Source organism: Rutilus rutilus, assembly GCF_951802725.1.
Source record: "Rutilus rutilus genome assembly, chromosome: 6".
NCBI lineage: Eukaryota > Metazoa > Chordata > Actinopteri > Cypriniformes > Leuciscidae > Rutilus > Rutilus rutilus.
Window position 1 is genome coordinate 19,262,236 of NC_140214.1, and position 20,715 is coordinate 19,282,950.

At 37.6% G+C, this 20,715-nt stretch overlaps 1 protein-coding gene across 3 annotated transcripts; it reads left to right on the plus strand.

Moving 5' to 3' along the window:
- Window positions 1–476: 476 nt before the first annotated feature.
- Window positions 477–20,082, plus strand: jph1b (junctophilin 1b). Of its 3 annotated transcripts, none has more exons than XM_084411237.1 (6): window positions 477–1,157; window positions 5,290–6,052; window positions 12,431–12,549; window positions 15,611–16,275; window positions 17,660–17,758; window positions 19,693–20,082. In XM_084411237.1, the coding sequence occupies exons 1-5, from the start codon at window positions 779–781 to the stop codon at window positions 17,738–17,740; spliced, it is 2,007 nt and encodes a 668-aa protein (XP_084267363.1). In that variant the 5' UTR covers window positions 477–778; the 3' UTR covers window positions 17,741–17,758; window positions 19,693–20,082. The 3 variants fall into 3 exon arrangements, with proteins under 3 accessions (XP_084267363.1, XP_084267361.1, XP_084267362.1); XM_084411235.1 differs by having other exon boundaries at window positions 503–1,157; window positions 19,534–20,082; XM_084411236.1 differs by lacking the exon at window positions 19,693–20,082 and adding an exon at window positions 17,931–18,774 and having other exon boundaries at window positions 503–1,157.
- The last annotated feature ends 633 nt before the right edge of the window (window positions 20,083–20,715 follow it).

Consider the following 20,715-nt stretch of genomic DNA (forward strand, 5'->3'; position numbering starts at 1 on the left):
ATTGTGAACTAAACTGGTCTGACTGTTGGTGGGAGAACTTAGAAACAATAAAAGTCTATGCCAGATCCATAAATCTGAAGGTCCTCTTGCAGGCCATTTTGTCAATTACAATTACAGTATTCAGTATACAAATCGTACAAATTACAAAAATACGGTGTATAGAAAATAATAAATGGAAAAAAAAACAAAAAAAAAACATTAGGCCTATATAAAAAAAATAAAAAGCGAAATAAAATAAAAGGGACGAGCTGAAAAAATATGGAAAGGGAAATAATGTTATTTACTGGGGAAATAGATATTTACTAAATATGGTTAAACATTCGATACTAAATCTGTCTCAGTCTCTCTATCTGGTCCTATTTCTGATCAAAAACTAAAACTTGCAGCGTTCACCCACCCATAATGTGAAACGATGTGAATGTGGTACAGCGTGAGGGCGGGCTTGTAGTACTGACGTCATCAGCTGGGTGTCTCTCGCCCGACTTTGGGCTCTTGTCTCCTCGCTCTCTCCCTCCCTGTGAAGCGAACAGGGGGGAGAGGATCATTAAAAAAAGCCAGGAACGGCGACAGTGACAGCGCCTCCGGCTCCGGCGCCTGTGCGCGATCCTCCAACACTCGCACCAATGCGCGCGCTCACCCATCTCCACCAGACACCACCACATCACACCACTGCGCCCGCAGTCTGATATTTACCCCCCATTTTATTGTTGTTGAGCATCCGACATACGACCAACCAACCATCGAGACGCAAACACTTTCATTTCAACCCTTCATCTGAATGACGGGCGGACGGTTCGACTTCGACGATGGCGGCACTTTCTGCGGTGGATGGGATGACGGAAAAGCCCACGGACACGGCATCTGCACCGGCCCCAAGGGCCAGGGCGAATACTCCGGGTCCTGGTCCAACGGGTTTGAGGTAGTCGGGGTGTACACCTGGCCCAGTGGGAATACATACAAGGGCTACTGGGCTCAGGGGAAGCGGCACGGGCTCGGCGTGGAGTCCAAGGGGAGGTGGCTGTACCGCGGGGAGTGGAGTCACGGATTTAAGGGTCGGTATGGGGTTCGCCAGAGTCTCAATACACCTGCCAGGTATGAAGGCACATGGAGTAATGGACTGCAAGATGGATATGGGGTCGAGACATACGGGGACGGGGGTGAGTTCAGCTAAACATCACTTGACCTATTTAATGTTCTTTAAAGTCTTGCGTATATGTGATGCTGCTGCTGCTGCTGCTGCTGAGTGAAATCAGGTCTCTGTTTTGTAATATAGGCTATCATTATAAAACTAAGGCCTCTTATGTATAATATAAGGATTATTTTTTCTTCTTCTTCTTGTTTTGTGAAAGATCAAAGCAAGATTGTGCCTTGAGTTATTCCCACTGCCTGACTGTTAGATTTTGCCTATAAATCACGGTCTACAGATTTATGAAGCAGTTTGCCCATGCAGTTGAGTTGATGAATGGCGTATAACTGGACTGGTCAGCAGAAGTTGCTCATAGAGGTCATGGCTAATAATAGTTACATCTGCAACATGTCAAATGAAAGTTCTCCAGACTAGTAGACCAGCAGACAAACTCTTGTCTCAACTTATTCCTTTTGCAAAACATATTGTAACATGAAAGTTATGTGCCCTCATTTCAGTCGCTGGAAGTTAAATATAGGAAAATGGGCATTTATTTAAAAATGTGTGGAATTGTCCACCAGTTAATTTAATTTAATTTATACTTCTTCAAACACCTAAAAATACAGTGACAGTGTTTCACACATTACAAGTGGCATTTTGGTGGCTGTATATTTTACAGTTCATAAGCATAGGCTACTGTATCTATTGTTAACTAATATCATGTTAATCTACAAATGTACTTGAATGTGCTTTGTATTGAAAAACAGACAAATAGGTGGTAAAATAGAAGTCCATAAGATGAACTGAAATTAATTAAATAATGCTATAAAGCAACATATTATAAATCACAACAAAAACATAATTTTAGCATTAATTTGTGGTAAATACATGTGTATTGCCTTGTAAAATATATATAAAAAATTACACTGTATATATTTAAAAACTTTTTATTCTCAGAATTTCACTCTATAATTATTGTCCTATTAAATATATATATATATATATAAAATACATGTTATACATATATATATAATATAATAACATTACTTAGTGTATGTTACCTGAATAAAATGAATACCTGATATTGCAACATCTTAAAAATAGCTAAATGTATATAGTAAAAATATATTTGCTTACATTCAGAAATTGTTTTTTTAAATATAACTAAGTTACAAAGTGCATAAACAACATTACTATTCAAATAACTTAACATTGCACAGTACATTATTAAGTCTTTAAAGAAGAAATTTTAATCCAAGGTAATTTGATATTTAGACAAGACTTTGGCAAGAACCGTGAAGTTTTCTTGAAATGTGGTGGCGTCAGAGAGTTAGGCCTACTGTCGAATATATTCGGCAGGGTCACACATTACCACTTACTCATAACTCACTTTCATCTTCTGCAAAAAGTCCTGAAAGAACTGATAGCTCAGCTAGGCTGCTGAGACAGAGTGCTGCTGTGCACAGTATACCATAAGTCACTTCCATTCTGCCATTTTACCTGTTATTTGAATATTAGCTTCTCAACATTGCTTCTCTAGAGGCAATGATACGCAGAATGGAAATAAGAAGTGTGATGTCCGCACACTGAAAGTAACAGCTCCAAACAACTTTTTATTGAAAGCGCGACGTTTCGACTATCAGGTCTTCATCAGACACAATGACATTCTTGATAATGACATCCTTCTTTTTTTCATTATTGTTATTTTGTTGTCCTGCACCTGAGCCCAGTTAGGGTGCGTGGGCTGTGCACACCTTTGTATTTTTGATTCTTCAAAGACATATACGCATATCATAAGGAATGAATGGATAAATAAGAGTTATGGTTGGCTGGAGCCACAAACTTAACAACAGCTCAGATTACTCCCATGTTTTAAAATAGTGCTGGCTCTGCTGTTGAAGCTGTTAGGTCTGACAGGCTGGCGTATGAGATATAGGAGGGAGAGCTGTTCACTTCGTCAATTCACCGTCATAACGTGGATAAGATTACACCTGTATATTACTTGCCTGATGATAATTTATTCAGTTATAATCTGATGTTTTTTTATTTATGCATTTTAGCACTTTGCATGTTTGCTGAAGATAAAAAAAAAAACACAGAAAACCCCCAAAAACTCATTCCTAGACATGGTGGCAATAGAGAAAAAAAATGCCTAATGTTTATATTGAATAGTGTGTACATGTATGAACTGTTCAAAAGTTTGGGGTCAGTAAGGGTTTTATCCAGCAAAGGCACATTCAATTGATCAAAAGTAACAGTTGAGATATTTATAATACTACAAAAGATTTATATTTCAAATAATTGCTGTTCTTATGAACTTTCTATTCACCAAAGATTCCTTAAAAAAGTTCAATATTAAGCAGCACAACTGTTTTCAACATTAATAATAGTAATAATATAATTTTCTTAGCACTAGTAAATTAGCATATGAGAATGATTTCTGAAAGATCGTGTCACACTGAAGACTAAGAGTAATGATGCTGAAAAATTAGCTTTGCCATCACAGGTATATTAAAATATATAGAAAACAGATATTTTAAATTGTAATAAAATATATTACTGTTTTACTGTATTTTTGATCAAATAAATGCAGCCTTGGTGAGCATAAGATCCTTCTTTCAAAAACATTTAAAACTTTTAAACATTAGTGTGTTTTGAAAGATTCTATTCACTTTTTCTTATTGTAAATTGTTCTTAAAATGATTTATCAATTAGTGGACGATTCCCTCCAGCAAGCTGTCTTTATTCTTGAATTCAGTCTTTTAATAGATTCTTTAAAAATATTTTAGGAAATAATAAAAGAAGGTCTATGATTAGTACTTGCAGTTTAGAACTCCTTAAAGGGGTCATATAATGCCATTTTTGTACAAGCTAATATGATTCTTTAGGGTCTAAATGAAAAGTTTGTAATATACTTTAATTAAAAATTCTCATTAGTATTGTAAGAAAACACTCATTTTACCTGGTCAAAAACAGCTCCGTTTTCAGCACGCCGTTTAAGTGCATGTGTCTTTAAATGATAATGAGCTTTGCTCACCCCGCCCCTCTGTTCTGTGCGTACATCGTTTTTAATAATAACACAATAACCATAACGCGTTGTTCATTATAAACGTGGGATTATGAATTATATTGAGAAAGTCGTACATAGAAAACATGCCGTTATGTACCCTGAGTGTAAACAGCCGCATTCATCGTGAAGCGTGCAGCAAGCGATTTGCAAAGATTAATATAAATATTAATATAAAGGTTAATAAAACGTTACACTCTGGAGGTGCAGCAGGAACACGAATAGTTGGTACCGATCCTTTTTTCAGGAGCAGCTTCTTAGCAAAACCAGCTTTATACTGACCTTGTTTGGTGTGTGAAATGATTCGTGCAAACATGAAAGCATTGACGTTGATCGTGGGGAATATTCCCTTCGAAAACAAACTCAGCCACTGCGTCTTCAGCGGTTCGGATTTAGGAACATCAAAATGACTGCTGTGTTCCTTATTGCACCCAAGAACAGAACACCACAATCGCTTAGACGCCATTCTGCTCATAGACAGTGCTCCAGCGTATCAACAATGACCGCGCGGGTTATGATTGACAGCTTGCTCACGAGCGAGGGCGGGTCTGTGTTGAAACGCTGCTGTCAATCAACAATCGTGGGAGGGGTGTCGATTTTGTGACGTCACGAAATCTAACGGCTTGATTTGAGAGAGGGGAAAACATATAAGAAGATTTAAAAAAAAACACTGGATGGATTTTTATCATTTTATGGTTGTGTACAGGCACTGCCAACTCACATTTCAGTACAATCAACTTGTAAAAGTGCATGTACCATTATATGACCCCTTTAAAATAGGAAATGGAAATACCATTCACTAATACTGTGTTCAGTATTCATGGAATGCAAATAAATCAAATATAAATAATGAATAAATTATTTATAAAAATAAAAAAACATCTATTTATTTTAATTATTGAAATGTATCTAGTTCATTATTTAATCTAATTAGCTTGGAAATATTGTGATGCCTCAATAAAAAAAATCTAAACATTCCTTAAAAACATCAAAGCACTTAGACATGTTAGTTTCTCTAGTGTTTTCTTTTGTATGTAATCCCTGTATTATGTGTTATGCAATATCTAGTCTAAAGTCTCTCTAATCCCTCTGCCAGGTACATACCAGGGCCAGTGGATGGGTGGCATGCGACACGGCTATGGCGTACGTCAGAGCGTGCCTTACGGCATGGCCACTGTCATCCGCTCCCCGCTGCGCACCTCACTGGCCTCCCTCCGCAGCGAGCAGAGTAACGGCTCTGTCCTGCACGACCACATGTCCGACAGCCCTGCTGGCACCCGCGGGGGCTTTGTCCTGAACTTCCACAGCGACAGCGAAGTGGGCTCCGGCAAAAAAAAGGGCCTCTTCAGACGGGGTTCGCTGTTCGGGAGCCTCAAGCAGCTTAGGAAGTCCGACTCCCGCTCCTCCATATCCAGCAAGCGCAGTTCGGCGCGAAGTGACGCCACCATGAGCCGCATAAGCTCTAGCGACGCAAACTCCACCATTAGTTTTGGTGATGGAGAAGTGGCAGACGAGTACCTGCCGACTGAGGACAACGTCGATGCCACCACGACCGAGTCGTACATGGGCGAGTGGAAGAATGACAAGCGGAATGGTTTCGGTGTCAGCGAACGCTCCAATGGGATGAAATACGAAGGGGAGTGGATAAACAACAAGCGGCATGGCTATGGGTGCACAATGTTCCCTGATGGGACGAAAGAAGAGGGGAAGTACAAAAATAACGTTTTGGTGCGTGGTATCAAGAAGCAGCTTATTCCCCTCAAAAACACCAAGACAAAGCAGAAAGTGGACCGTGCCGTTGAGGGAGCCATAAGAGCGTCTGCCATTTCCCGAACAAAAGTAGAAATCGCCACCTCAAGGTTAATACTTCTTCCAGATTAATCCTACGCCGCACTTTCAATTGCATCTATTTATGAAAACATCTCGGCTCTTTATCTCACTCTCTTTCTGATCTCTTTTTTTCCTTTATCTTGCACATAAGACATAAGTTTCTACTTCTAACTAACAGTTTTGCTCACAATAATTACATTCCTCCAACCAACATAGCACATGCATGCTCTATCCCAAACTGTAAAGGAGCTAAATGCTGCTCATTCGCCCTCATGTGAATGAGTGAAACGCAGCAGGTAAGTGACCAGGCAAACAGGCAGCCAGCTATTGTGCAGAAGAGCCCCAATGAATAGTCTGTTTGCATGAGTGCCATCACATGCCCCCCGGCCATAGCTCTCATGCTGATCACATAATCAATGCAGAGCCAACAGGATGTACTGAATGGATGCACTGAATGAAGTCACAGAGGAATCAGGGGTGCCAGTCGTAACATTTATAATCATTTAAAAAATGTTTAGAGGAGTAATTGCATGGTACTGCTCATACACCGATTAAGCATATACGTTCCTAAGAGAAGTTAAGCACAGATGTATCAAGCTCAGAGGAGATACTTATGTAACTTCATGGTGTGGTGGGATGTGCAAATCAAATTGCAAATGCGTTTTCAAAGGCGACGCTGCTTCATACCTCTGGGATTGAATTACCATCAGTTATTTTTATATCTATCATACATAACACTTAATTATCAATTAAGTCACACATGGAATGATTAAGGGAATATCCATTACTGTTCTAAATAGCATTTTCCCACTTTAGAAAACCACGAAAAGTTCATTTTTTTCTTTTGTAATTCATTGACAAAGCTTGCTAAAGGCACAGATCGATTTTTGCAAGTTGAGGCAGGTTGTGAAGATCAGAGTGTGTTAAACAGGAACTCAATAATGTTGTGTGAGCTGAGTGGTACCTCTGATTTATGTTAGGACATGTGAGCCTTTGTGCTATAGTGCTGGCATGGTGTTGATTCTGAAGTTTAGGAAGTTCACTTGTGATCTCCTTTCAATTTGAGACACACATTTAGTTATTCATTTTTGTTCTTTTCCTCAGACATTTTTTTTCTCTCTCATGACAGGCACCAGATAGTAGTAAGAATGACAACGCTATGCTTAGAGTGATAACTCAAAACTCATAACCAAAAATGGACATTCTGTCATCATTGAACCCTCATGTTGTTCCAAACTTGTACTGTTTGAAATCAGTGAAACACAATATGTGAATCTTTTAAGAATATCCTCGGCTCTCTTTTTAATATGGGTGAATGAGGGCTGGGGCTGTCAAGCTCTAAAATGGTAAAAAAAAGCACCATAAATATCATAAAAATGATCCATATTACTTATATGCTGGAAAACATTACACTCACCCCAGCTTTCCTTGCTGTGTTCAAAAGAGTTCAGTAGGGATGTCAGATTTTTGAATGAATTATTCTTTAGTTTTGAGTCTGAGCTTTTCTGTGAATCAGTTGATTCAGTTGATTCAGTTGATTCAGTTCACAAAACAGATCTGAATGATACAGTGTAATGAATCAGACCGATCTAGTTCTCGATTTCAGCTCTTTTTAAAGCTTGAAGGCTCCAGTCCTAATTCTTTGTAATTTCAAGAGCGACCAGTGCATTATTTCTCCTTTTTTGATTTATGAAGGAAAGTAATGACACACTATTCTTTTTTGTACTTCTTTAACAGTATTTAGTATTACTTTATTGCATTTTTCATTGTTTTCTAGCTTGAACGTTCTGCTTAGCTCTATTAATGCAGTTATTTACTTGTTTCTGTCATCACAAAAACCGTGTCCATGTCCTGTTCATTCATTACCATGGGCTTCTTTCTTTTAGCTGAAAGAGTATGAATTTTAATGAAATCTGCTGTAATGAGGCTTGCACAGTCCATGTAGCTAATGAAATAGTAATATGTCCCAGAGCTACTGGATGAATAAAATATCTCAGTGCCTTTGAAGATTGTTAGGGAGAGAAGTGATAAGCACTGTAAGGGTTCAGGGAATGTGCGGAGAGTCTGAGGCTTCAGATTGCCTTGAAGGAGTCTTGAAAAAGAGAGCGAGAGAGGGTTCTCCGGCTCTCCGGCCTGTGCTCTCTCACACATGTGCACACTGTGTCAGCACTGAGCCTGACTAAATAAGGCAAGGCAGGAGCTGGCTTCTCAATCGCTGACAAGAATATAGTCTTGCAGCCGTCACTGATACAGTAGCCAGTCTGCGTCCTGTTATCATCTGTTAGAGAGCACTCAGGTTTAGAGCCGTGTGTATGTGTGCGTTTATCCTGTCATCACAGACTTACTTTTTAACCTGGCAATCATAATTCCTGCCGAAATATAATAGTTATTATTGTATACTGTATGTTATTTAGTTTCATTTTATTCAATACTTTTTGTTTAATTTAATTAATTTTTTTTGAGGTGATTTAAAAAAAAAGTAGATTTTATAAAAGATCCTGCAAATTTGTAGATTTGGTCACGGCTTTAACAACCTGAACAGATTATCTTTCTTAATCTTCTGTTTGTCCTTCCACAACAGTTTATGTAGAGAAATGTTTTCTTCTACTTTATATGCTCCGTTTTGTAGTGGTTTGATGACTGCGAAATTAATTTTATGTTGTAAAGTTCCCATAGGCACACTTATGCTTGTTTGATGTCTGTCCAAGGCAAACATTTTGCATATGCGATTAATTAAATATGCTACCATTCCAAAGGATTTTTTCCAATTTTTTTTGAAAGAATTCTCCTATGCTCACCAAGGCCACATTTATTTAAACAAAAATACAGTAAAAAGAGTAATATAATATAATATATGACATCACTTTTTACCACTACAACTGATATATATATATATATATATATATATATATTTATTTATATGTATCCATATCCCATCTGGGATATATATATATATATATAATTATTCTTCAGTTAACACATTCAGTTCATTATATATAATTAACTGGATGTGTTAACTGAAGAAGAATTATGAGATTAATCACGATAAAACATTTTTAGTGATTTGCAGCCCTCTAATGTGAAAATAACTTATCAATGTAGTCCAGCACATCAATGTGAATATCATATAAACTAGTACTATAAGAATATGTACAGAAATGTACGTTTGCAAAAGCTAACTGGACAGATCAGAATCGAGACACGTGTTGAGTTGCTGTGAGCTCAAGCTGGGAGGATGTGCTCCTTTTCACATCTTTATCTGAGCTCTTGTGTGTGATAGAGTGGGCGAATGTGAGGAGACACTGCCAAATTAAAACCCTCAGAATTTCTGCAAGTGCTCCATCTGTCGCCTAGGAGATGTTCCCTGGCTCAGACTCCAAAGAATATTACATTAGGTCTATTAACGCCTAGAGAAGATACTGCTTATTACTTGGCTGACAAATAGAGTGTAGATGCTCTCTTAATATTATATTAATATTATACACGTCTTGTGTGTTTAAAGGAGCCATGCTTGTTTATTTTAAATAGTTTGGAATTCTAATCAGTAGTAAGTAGTCATATTTAAAGGGACAGGTCATGAACATTGACTTATTATTTTTCCTCCCATCTCTTACTTTTTTCCACCCGCGTGTCATTTTAGGGGCTCCGTAGCATTGTTATACCAAAAATTAAGTACATTTTCACTGATAATCTATACCACTAAATGTTATTGATGTCTTTCCACATGCATAAATGTGGCAACAATAGTAAATAAATGGCTTTTGAAGATTTCATATTTGGGTAAACTATTCCTTTTATATTCCTTTTACATGTTTCATTTCACAATATGCACTGTATAGAGTCTGTAAGATTTTGTTTTTGAAAGAAGTCTCTTGTGCTCACCAAAGATGCATTTATTTGATAAAAAAAACAGTAATATTGTGGAATATTGCAATTTAAAATAACTGATTCCTCTTTTAATATTTATTTTAAAAATTTATTTATTCTTTCAGCATCACTTCAGTCTTCAAGGGTCACATGATCCTTCAGAAAATCATTCTAATATGATGATTTAATGCTCGAGAAACATTATTATTATTATCAACGTTGAAAGCGGTTTCGTGGCTTAAAGTTTTTGTGGAAACCGTAATACATTTTCCTCAGTATTCTTTGAATAATAGAAAGTTGAATAGAACAGCAAAAACTGTTTATTTTTTTCCCTTTACTGTCACTTTTGATCAATTTAATGCATCCCTGATTAAAATTGTACATTTCATTTAAAAAAAACTGACCCCAAACCTTTGAATGTGAGCTGATCTGTGCTGGGATGGTTTGGCCAGAACCATAATAAAGCATTCATCTTGCTCTCACAGAGTATTAGAACTGCTTTTGCTCTATGCAAGCGCCAGACCCTCAGTATATTTGTTTTAGTGCTACCACACCATGACATGACTCTCTAAATCAAGCTTACATTATATCTTCCTCCTATTTAATGTTTCATTTATCACCATTATTGCAATTCTCAGCAGAGGACCAGTGTTATATGTCTCAATTATACTGTACCATGTATATACAGTGCAGACCTTATTACTCAAGCTTTGTTTTTTAGAAGGAAAATAGAAGGCTGGCTAGTTTAATTCATTCAGCCAGAGCTTTAGATTCAATAATTTACTCGCACAGCTCTTCTTAGAATGTGTCCCGAAAGCTCTCCTCACCACAGTTAAAGACTATGATCCCTTAAAAGCAAGCTTAGCATAACAGGTGCAATGTGGATGGACTTCAAAAGATACTTTGTCTGGATTGGAATGTTTCATGACAACTCAAGTAACATGTTAAGATTACATGGCCTGGTAAAATATCGGTGCGAAGAATACAAAAAACAATAATGGTTAGGCTAATGCAATTTTTTACAATGAGAGAGAAAATGGTATTAATATTCATATTTTACTCTGTATATGCGATGGGAATTTTTAAGTAGGACACTGCCTTAAAGAAGAACAGACCAGTTTGACTGATATGTTTAAACCAACTAAAAATAGGTTTGATGTCATGAGGCCTTTCAGTGCTCATGGCACTGCATATCTGTATATGAAGGCATTATACTGTAACATACATCTGTATACAAAACTGTCTTAACTGACTTTTAACGAGCGTTAATCCGATGAGTTATTTAAGGCATTTTTGGGCTGATACAAAATACTTAGTTATATTTAAACGTTTTGTGGATTAAATATGGAGTAGTTTGCTGTATATTAAATATTGACACTATATTTACAATGGCTTTGGAGGCACCATAAAACTTTGTGCATATTACATTGATTTTAATGCTCTTATAGTGTCCTAAAAAGTTTATTTTTTAAGTCTTTTTTTATAAGTCTTATGTACTAGACCATTAATACAGAGACGGTTTGATCATTTATTTGATTTGACCAGTGTTTAGAGTTGTTTGAGAGTTTAGAGAGTGTTTGATTCGTTAAATTGACAGACTCTTGATTTGAAGATTTGTTTGCATCATTACTCAGAAATGCTCCTTGCATTAAAAATTTCATAGCAAATACCTATATATAAACATTATCACATGACTGAAAAAATATATTAAGACACACTACGGTTCAAAAGTTTGGGGTCAGTAAGATGTTTAATGTTTTTGACATCTTCTGTGATGGCTAAGCTGAATTTTCAGCATCATTTCAGTCTTCAGTGTCACATCATCCGTTAGAAATTATTCTAAAATGCTGATTTAGTGCTCAATAAACATTTCTTATTATCAGTGATGAAAACAGTTGTGCTGCTTAATATTTTTGTGGAAACGGTAATAACTTTTTTTTCAGGATTCTTTGATGAATAGAAAGTTCCATAGGTAGCATTTATTTGGAATATAAATCTTTTGCAAAATCACATTATGTCTTTACTGACACTTTTGATCAATTTAATGATCCTTGCAGAATAAAAATATAATTTAAAAAAAATCTTTTTGATCCCAAACTTTTAAAATGTTGAACACTGTTTAATAGTGTTTATCAAATATTATCAAAAGACTGAAAAAGCTTAAGATCTTTTAAAATAAATATGTATATATTGCTTAGCCCTAGATATGTATATTGTATATGTGTATTTGTATATTGACAGAGGACAGTCTTGTACTCTTTCCAAAGTTTAATGCCAACAATTAGCTCAATTTGTAGCATCATTCGCTTTTCATAAATAAGAAAATGAAAGCAGTACACAGTATAGTAACTTGATTCTTAGCTTGTTAATGAATGCATCTTTGTGTGCTTGTTGTGAGCAGCTCTGTGGACTCTGGCCATGCAGCCACTGCAGTGGTGGTGACTGACAGTGCCAGGGGCAGTGTTAAAATGATGCACTCTTCTCCCATATCTTATCTTCCAAGCTGTCTGACTCCAGCTCTGTGTCTTTGCTTTACCCAGAACCGCACACGCCAGGGCCAAAGCAGAGGCAGCTGACCAGGCCGGTCTGTCTGCCAGCCAGGACTCTGATATCGCCAGAGCAGTGGCCAGAGAACTGTCCCCCAACTTCCATCAACCAGGTATCCCACCATCCACGCACACATTCGCTTTCTCTCATGCATACACACACGTTTTATATGCCCTTTCACCCCTCCCTAATTACTCCCTTTGTGTCCTTGTCTTTGTGTCTGGGTCAAGTGTCTCTTTTTTTGCCTCCCTGTCAAGCAAAGAAAAAGAGAGCAGATGCAATTGCAAATGAGTTGTGAAGGGGAGGAATCTCATTTGCATAAATTATCTACTGCTTCTCTGAGCCCAGCTCCAACTGCTTTTAATGCCTGCAAATTATTTAAGAAAACATTAGGGTCAAGAGGTGTATGCGTGACATTGTCTGTATATTTTATTATATAACATTTCATTTTTATCCTAACCACTGGGGACAAAGTACACATCAAGTGCCTGAGTAAAAGTACAGATACCCTAAAAAAATATTACTCTAGTACAAGTAAGAGTACACACTTTCAATTTCACTTGAGTAAAATGTACTTAAGAATTAAAAGTAAAAAGTACTGATCCATGAACCATGTTTATTAATTATTCTAGCCAGCACTAGTCTGAATAGTCATTAGTCAACAAAGATTAGTGCAGACTATAAAATATGTATTGATTTGCAAATAAGCAAACTTTTTATTATTTTACCCAAACCCACTTATACACTAGCAAAACATTAAACTTCAGTATACTAAAATAAGTTACTGATAATTTGAGTATGCAAGCAAGTGAAATAATATACCATAGAGTAATTTAAAAATGAGGAAAAACTTAATTTGTGTAGCTAAACATGTGGCTACAAATACAATACAATGTATAGACGACACTCAGGGCAAACTATGTTAAAATTATTTGCAAACTATTGCAAACATATGAGTTTATATAATTTGAAACTTGTACAGCAGCGGGGAAGACGCTTGGACATAAATTTTCTTTATTTGACCTAAAACCATCATACAGACGGTGACGTGTCCACACTGAAGAATTTCAGTGTGTGAAAAGAAAGCTTTTTTAGTAGATTTAGTTCACAGATAACTGACACTCATGACCTTAATATGATTTCATTTATTGTAATCAATTTACAGTAAATTCGGCATTATAACTTACTTTTCACGCCATCAGTCTCGCGCATATTCAAGCTCTAAAGATATCCTGGTGTTTGGCTCATTTTGACTGGATCATTAAATCAGTGAGTTGTTGATTAAAGAACAGCTGCAAGCAGATCAGTCCGGTTCACAAAGGGATTGTTCTGTGTGATTTGTGAAACAATTCATCAGGTTCATTGGAAAGAAACAGCTTGGTTATGAATCGGGCATCGCTTTCATGTCTCAGAGGGGGTGGTGTTTTTTTTCAGTTCGAAATGAGGAATATGTTTTTTTGAAATATAGTAAAAAGCACAATAATATGCTTTAGTGTGAAGTAAAAGTTTTGCGAAAAAGTAGAGATACTAGAAAAATATACTTACAGTAACAAAGTAAAAATGCTTTTTTACTGTCCAGTGTCCACCACTGTACGTTAGCATTTGATAAATGTAACATGGCCCATGCATGTATGATTCATATCAATAATATCACATCAACCTCCAGAGTTTCTTCAACCACTTTCTGCTCATATAAAGCCTTTTTAAAGCCAAAAAGCCTTTGGCATTTGTCCATACATTACCAAATGGTTTCGGGATAATTCCCAAACACTCCAAGTGGACTCCTTAAATCCCCTACCCCCCAACTCAATTGCAGGTCTGCATGGCTGGCCAGTGACATCTTTCTTATGAAGTTAAATGTATTTTACATTTTGTGGATCACTACGGATACGGCTGTTCAAAACTATTCTTGCTTCCTGAAATACTTTGCATCTCTACTTCCAGGATTCAAAATAGCGGCTGTTAAAAAACAAATTAGTCGTTGCAGTCAAACATGTTTATTACAGCAGTCAGTTATTTGCACAATAGCCAGTTTTGACAGAACAATCACAGTGGGATTAAATCTGCTGTTTAGGGGAAAAATTCTCTATGAAGAGTTTCCCCCCATCACCATGTCCCCCTTTATATGCTCTATTATTTTCAGTCTACATTCCAACTCATAAATGAATTGAAATGGAGACGATTCTTCGGACTTGCGTTGCCTGCACATGTTTTAGGTAAATATTGTCCAGGTCTAGTCAGGCTCATACATTTTTCTTCAATATAATCTTGATGCAGAAATCACGTCTTAAAAAAATTGGGATAAAAATGACAAATATTTATATTAGTAAGACACACTCATTTTAGTTTACAATACGTTTTATTTCACATTAGGCTGCTGCAAGTACATTTGAAAGCCACATTATGATATAAAATCTTACAGACTTAATAAAAATCACCTTAATTCAGTGCAGTGAGGCTGATAAATTCTCATGTGACCTGCAGGCTCTCCCAGAAATATTAAAATGGTTTTCTTTGCCTCATCATAGCATCAACATAATGTTCTCAGGGGAACAACATGGACTGAAAGGGTCCTGAAATGAGAGTGCTTGTTGTCAAGGCTCTCCGCAGATGAGCTGTTCCACACTTCAGCTTTGTAAAAAGGCTGATAAACGGTGTGATTTATTCGCAGTCGTAGCCTGGCCCTGGACACGATCCAGTGCAAGTTCTAGAAAGCCCATCTGTGTCAGCTGTGAGGCCACTCTGGCCATACCCGTGGTCTAGAGAATCTGGAGAATGACTGGAAGCTCAGACTTGAATCATAAAAGCAAGTGGCAAAGTTCTTAATGTCCATCCCTGTATATACACTAACAGACTGAGACTTTGAAAATGTGAAATTGCATCTGTGCTGGCAGTTTATTCTGAGCTTGATATTCACAAGCAGCACTCTTGAGTATTGAGCATTTGAGCCAAATTTAGATCTATCAAGGTCTTTTTGTCAGACAGTAATAATTTGATCTTATTTCATTTGGGTTTTATTAAGATTCAGATGTTGAGTCTATATAAAATGTAATAAAAATAAAACAAAATATTAAATTGATATAAAATACACATATTAAATAAAAAATGTATACTGATATCTAAAACATAATAAAATATAAAACTAATTCTGTCTTTCTTTATACCTTTTTAAGGCCCTGACTATATCAAGCAGAGATTCTCCAGTGAGCCCATTGAGATTAAAGAAGTACCAGAAGAAAAGAAAGAGAAATCACCGTCAGGAAGTCCGCACTTTTATCGCAAAGGCACAACCCCAAACCAGTCCCCTTCCCAAAGCCCCGGTCCTACACCACCTCCCTCACCCCCCCTCAGCAAGAAAAAGCCCTTCTTTAACAGAAGTGCCCCTAAAGCCATCAAAGAAAACAAGCCCCCTGCTGCCGAAAACCTGGCAGCGGGCGTCACCAAGGCTACTTCCAGGATATCAGAAAAACAGGAAGTAAAACAGGATGTAGTACCTGTAGCCAAACCCTCCAAGTCGCCGGCGCCGGTCGCCAATGCTTCCAGCCCTGGGAACGGTGAGCTGCACTCCCAGTATCATGGATACTTTGTGAAGGCTGAGGTGATGATGCCACCTGATGATCTGGAGGATGAAGAACACCACCATGTAATGCCGACTGCTCTTGCCAGGATGCCCCCACCTGCAAAGCAGTACCGTGCACCGACACCCAAACCAGTAATGGCCAAAGAGAGCAAACCCGAGCCCAAACTGAAGAAACAAGATTCATTGAAGCCAAAGAGCCTAGCAGAAACTAAGAAAGCCAGCATGGAAATTACTACTGACATTGTTGAGGAGGAATCAGTAAGTAGCTGCAATATACATGACATTTATTGCTAAAATGACTATTCTTGACTGCATACTGAATAACATAACTGTGCTCTTTGCACAGTATGTCGAAAATGTTATTTTTCACAGATGCATGATATCTATATAATCAATATTAAAATTCTATATTATTTCTTTTTTAAAAAGAGATTTTTGAGATTTCCTAAACATTATATTTAGCTGTGTTATTAATGTTTTAAAGAGTTAGGGCCCTATTTTAACAATCTGAAACGCAAGTATCAAACGCGAAACGCAAGTAACTTTGTGGGCGGATCTCAGGCGCTGCTGCTATTATAAATTACTCTTGCGCCCAGCGCAAATCTAAAATGGGTTGGTCTGAAGTAGCTACATTACTCATAGGTGTGGTTTGGGCGTAACGTGCAATAAACCAATCACAGCGTCATCTCACATTCCCTTTAAGAGCAGGCGCATTTGTTCCATGGCGGTTGCTATTATAACGGCGGATTTGCCAGGCGCACGCCAGGAGCGGTTCACAGCCGAGGAGAACGACGTTCTCGTCAGGGCCGTAAAACACAGAGAAGTGACATTGTATGGGGATGGGAGAAACCCACCCAAATAAGCTTCGGTTAAACAGGCGTATAATAATTTGGGTAAATATGTAAGCTAGATTTATGCCTATTTTTTCACATCATGGACACCACAATGATTTCCCTCATGTGGAATATTTTTCCTTGTAATTATGTATGGTTTGCAAAAATGTCAGCTGCTGCATCTGTGTAGATGAGAGAAGCAAAGTGTATGCGCGTTGTGCACATGCTACATTATGGCCAAGCATGCGCCCTTAAAATAGCATCTTAACGCGCCACTGAAAATGCGCCACTGACTTTAGACTAGGTTTTTCCTGGTCTGTGGCGGAATTGTTTTCTGGAACTGCAAAATAGCACCAGGGAACGTTTGCGCCGGAACACGCCGCCTCTTTTCGATGAACCGCCCCCGGGAGCGCAAGTTCATTTCCTAATTTACCGACGTGCGTCTGCCGAGGGAAAAGTCCGCTGTGCGTCGGGTGCAAAATAGGAATGAAACATGCGTCGGTGTATAAAGTCAATTGCGCTGGGTGCAAGATAGGGCCCTTAGTGTTTACAATTAGTTTAAATTAGTTACATGACGGTAAAGGTATGAATAGTAGAATGTAATACTGTAATTAAATATACAATATTGGCTAATACCAATACATTAGAAAATATCTAATTTCGTTCAATAAATCAATATGGTACTGATATATCATTCATCCCTTCACTACTTATATGCACCCTTTTGGCCAGAATATTTTCAGTTGCTATTTGAGAGCAGGTGGCGTTCGATTGCTAATCTACAGCTTTGTCTCTTGTTGGTTCTTCAGGGTCCCAACTCAATATTGGTCATTCTAGTGATGCTGATAAATATTGGACTGGCAATTATTTTTGTCCATTTTCTCACTTGACGGAACATTAAAACTCAGGTAAGACTCTCGCACTCAAATGGAGGATTTTGCAGGTTGCCATAGAACCTGATCTTTGCCCCATGTCAGTCACCAACTAATGTAGTCTACCTTACTCTTGCCATGTAATTGCAGCTGTGCCTGAATGTTATTCAACATAATTACTTACCCTCTAACTGTTTCGACCCTTCAGTGAGCTCATGAAAACTAGCGGCATAGGCCCCTAATTCTCCGCAGTTGCGTCAATGGCCTTTAAAACAAAATGACGCCAGTCAGACTCAGACACAGGCAAAGGACTGGACGACTGGAATTAGAGCAAATCATGGGAGAAAGACGAAACCCGGACCATTCGACCTGAGCCAACCCAGTTCCTCTGGCGATGATTTGTTACTCGCTTGGGCTCTGAAAGCTGAAGCAAGCAGTCGTTGGGAAAGAAAAAGAATCTGCTGATCCAAGCCGTACCCAGTCAAGTGCATGTCCACCCCCGCTGCTATGGGGAGGGGTGGAATGGGGGGACTTAACTGGATATGTTCGGAGATGCACTTTTAGTTGACAGAAGCAAACAGCTGCCTTACTATTTTACCAACTGACGTTTTAAAGGGGAGATGTGCAGTGGGTTGCCAGTGTGTTTGGGCAGCAGGAGTGTGTACCAGTGTCCGCTTTCCACTTGGTTCAAAACACCATGCACATTTTGAAAGGGTCACTTGCCAGTCTTATTCCATTACCCATCTCTACAGCCTTGTCTAACATCTGCTCCTGTTTTAGGAGATTCATCCATGACACGCCTGTGCATGGTACTGGTTTAACGACTTTGTCTTGACGTTTTTCTTTCTGTTGTGTTCTTTTTTCTGCACCTGTAGCTAAAGATGATGAAAATATCTCTAGCCTGTTGTATTCTCATTCTCAGAAATCAAACTTGAAAATAACAGCACGTTACAGTTGTAACTTTAAGATGACCTACTGAGAAAACAAAATCAAATATTATTTATTTAAATATTGGCTTTTGAAAAATGCAAGTACAGTGCGTGGTTTGATTTAAAAAAATATATATTTATTTGAAGTATTATTTTAAAATTGTGTGTATTTTTCAAAAAAAGAAAAAAAAAGAATGGTATGTTTGTAGTATGTTTGACATTGTACTTACTGTAGGGTATAATGCATGGCTTTTATTTTTTGAGAAATGACTAAATGTTACATTTTGCACCTTTAATCTTCATGGCCTGATATACTGTGCCCTCTAACCCCCCACCCACCCACCCCTACACCCCCTCGCTCTACCCCTTAACTTGACATGTGCAGAGCGGTACCTGCCTCAATATTATGCCTGCAAAATTGTGTTGAATACATTCAGGTCGACCCACTGGTTATAAATGCGAATGTAGAGATGGCTGCCTTTAAAGAATTTATAACAGTGTTATAGTTTACCTCAGACAATATGTGATTTTTGAAATGCTGTCTTAATTAGGAATTTTGTGGAAATCTGCTGTTATTCTCCATTATTTTAGTCTGGTGGTGCATGAGAATGTGGTTGCAATTAATGTGCACATGGTGCGTTTGCACCAGTATTTAAATGACAAATGTATACATATAAATAGATATATTTTATATACAAAGTCAGAATATATTTAGTCAACAGTTGGACACTTAATGGCCTTGACTAAAATTACAGCACAGCATCTTTTGCTGATTGATTCGAACATCCTGCATGCGCGTTGTATTTGGTGGCCACGGATGTGGGGCTGTATGTATCGTGTGAAGAATGAATTTCAGCAGTAACAGGCTGACTATTTTTACAGAGGTTTTGTCAGACTGCGAGAGTATGTGAGAGGGAAGGAGGAGGGAAGAGAAGAGCATCAGAATGGATGATGGCTTGTCATTTGACAAGAGAGATTAATCTTCAAATGTAGAACAGACTTATTTTTAAAGAATTATTTCTTTTTTCCTTTTTGTGGCAGGGGGAAACGCCATTGATTTACACTCACCGGCTATGTACATGGCTATTTTTAATTTGTTTGTTTTCTATTTCTGTTTATATTCCACCCTGAACTGATGCATATTAGATGTAATTAAAAGTTCCCCATGAAATTTGGCATTTGTTAAACAAATAAAGATTTTTGTCATTTTGTTTCTAAGCATCTCTTTACCAAGCAAAGTTAAAATTTCTGTATTTAAAAAAAACAGCTGTAAAACAGCATTTAACTCTTTCGTGCTGTCACGATTGAAGATCCAGCGTAGCTCTTACTGGGTCAAATTGACCATACAAAACATCACAGTGGGAGAATCCAGGCTGCATTGAAGTTTTAGGCTAAAAAGTTGCAGTAAAACTGTTAAAGAATAAACCAAGTAAAAAAAAAAAAAAAGGACCTGCAACAGCACGGAAGGGTTAAATGCGGCATTTGAAATGGCTTTAATATGTCAATGTAATATCTTCACATTTTCAAACTCATTTGAATGTATTGTTTTCATTTTAAAGGTTGATGAAAGTTTTGATATGAACTGTCCCACACACCTTAATGACACTGAAACGTATATATAAAGAAATGTTTTTTTTTTTTTTTTTTTTTGGAAATTATTGATAAAAAATTATAATTAAAAAGGTGACTTTGCAAAGTCTTTATGCATGTCCTGACATTATTTTATCCCATTTCATTGACAAGCACCCAGTCCAAATCATATAATAACCTATTATAAGTCAAAGAAGAGTTTTAAATGATTATACAGATTAATACAGAAAATTATTAGACAGAGTACAGATCAGACAGGGGGCTCCCATTACTGCCTCTCTAAGTGCAGGTATGCTTTATTTTAGAGCGGTCCTTCCCCCTCGAGTGTGAAAATTGTTCCTTGTCTAGAGGATTGCTTTGGTGATCCTAAGACCAAAATAGTGCGTAGCAGCTGCTGTTGGCTGGTAGAGGGTCGTATTTGAGCACCATGAGAGTTGCGCCAGCCTATGTCGTCTCTCTCCTCCTCTGAGCTCA

What these genes read in the sequence shown, in the direction of transcription:
- jph1b (XM_084411237.1), top strand. Translation starts at nt 779, where the DNA reads ATGACGGGCGGACGGTTCGACTTCGACGATGGCGGCACTTTCTGCGGT. An exon ending in CGAGACATACGGGGACGGGG is followed by an intron (nt 1,158 to 5,289) that starts GTGAGTTCAGCT and finishes TCCCTCTGCCAG; the next exon opens with GTACATACCAGGGCCAGTGG. An exon ending in GTAGAAATCGCCACCTCAAG is followed by an intron (nt 6,053 to 12,430) that starts GTTAATACTTCT and finishes TGCTTTACCCAG; the next exon opens with AACCGCACACGCCAGGGCCA.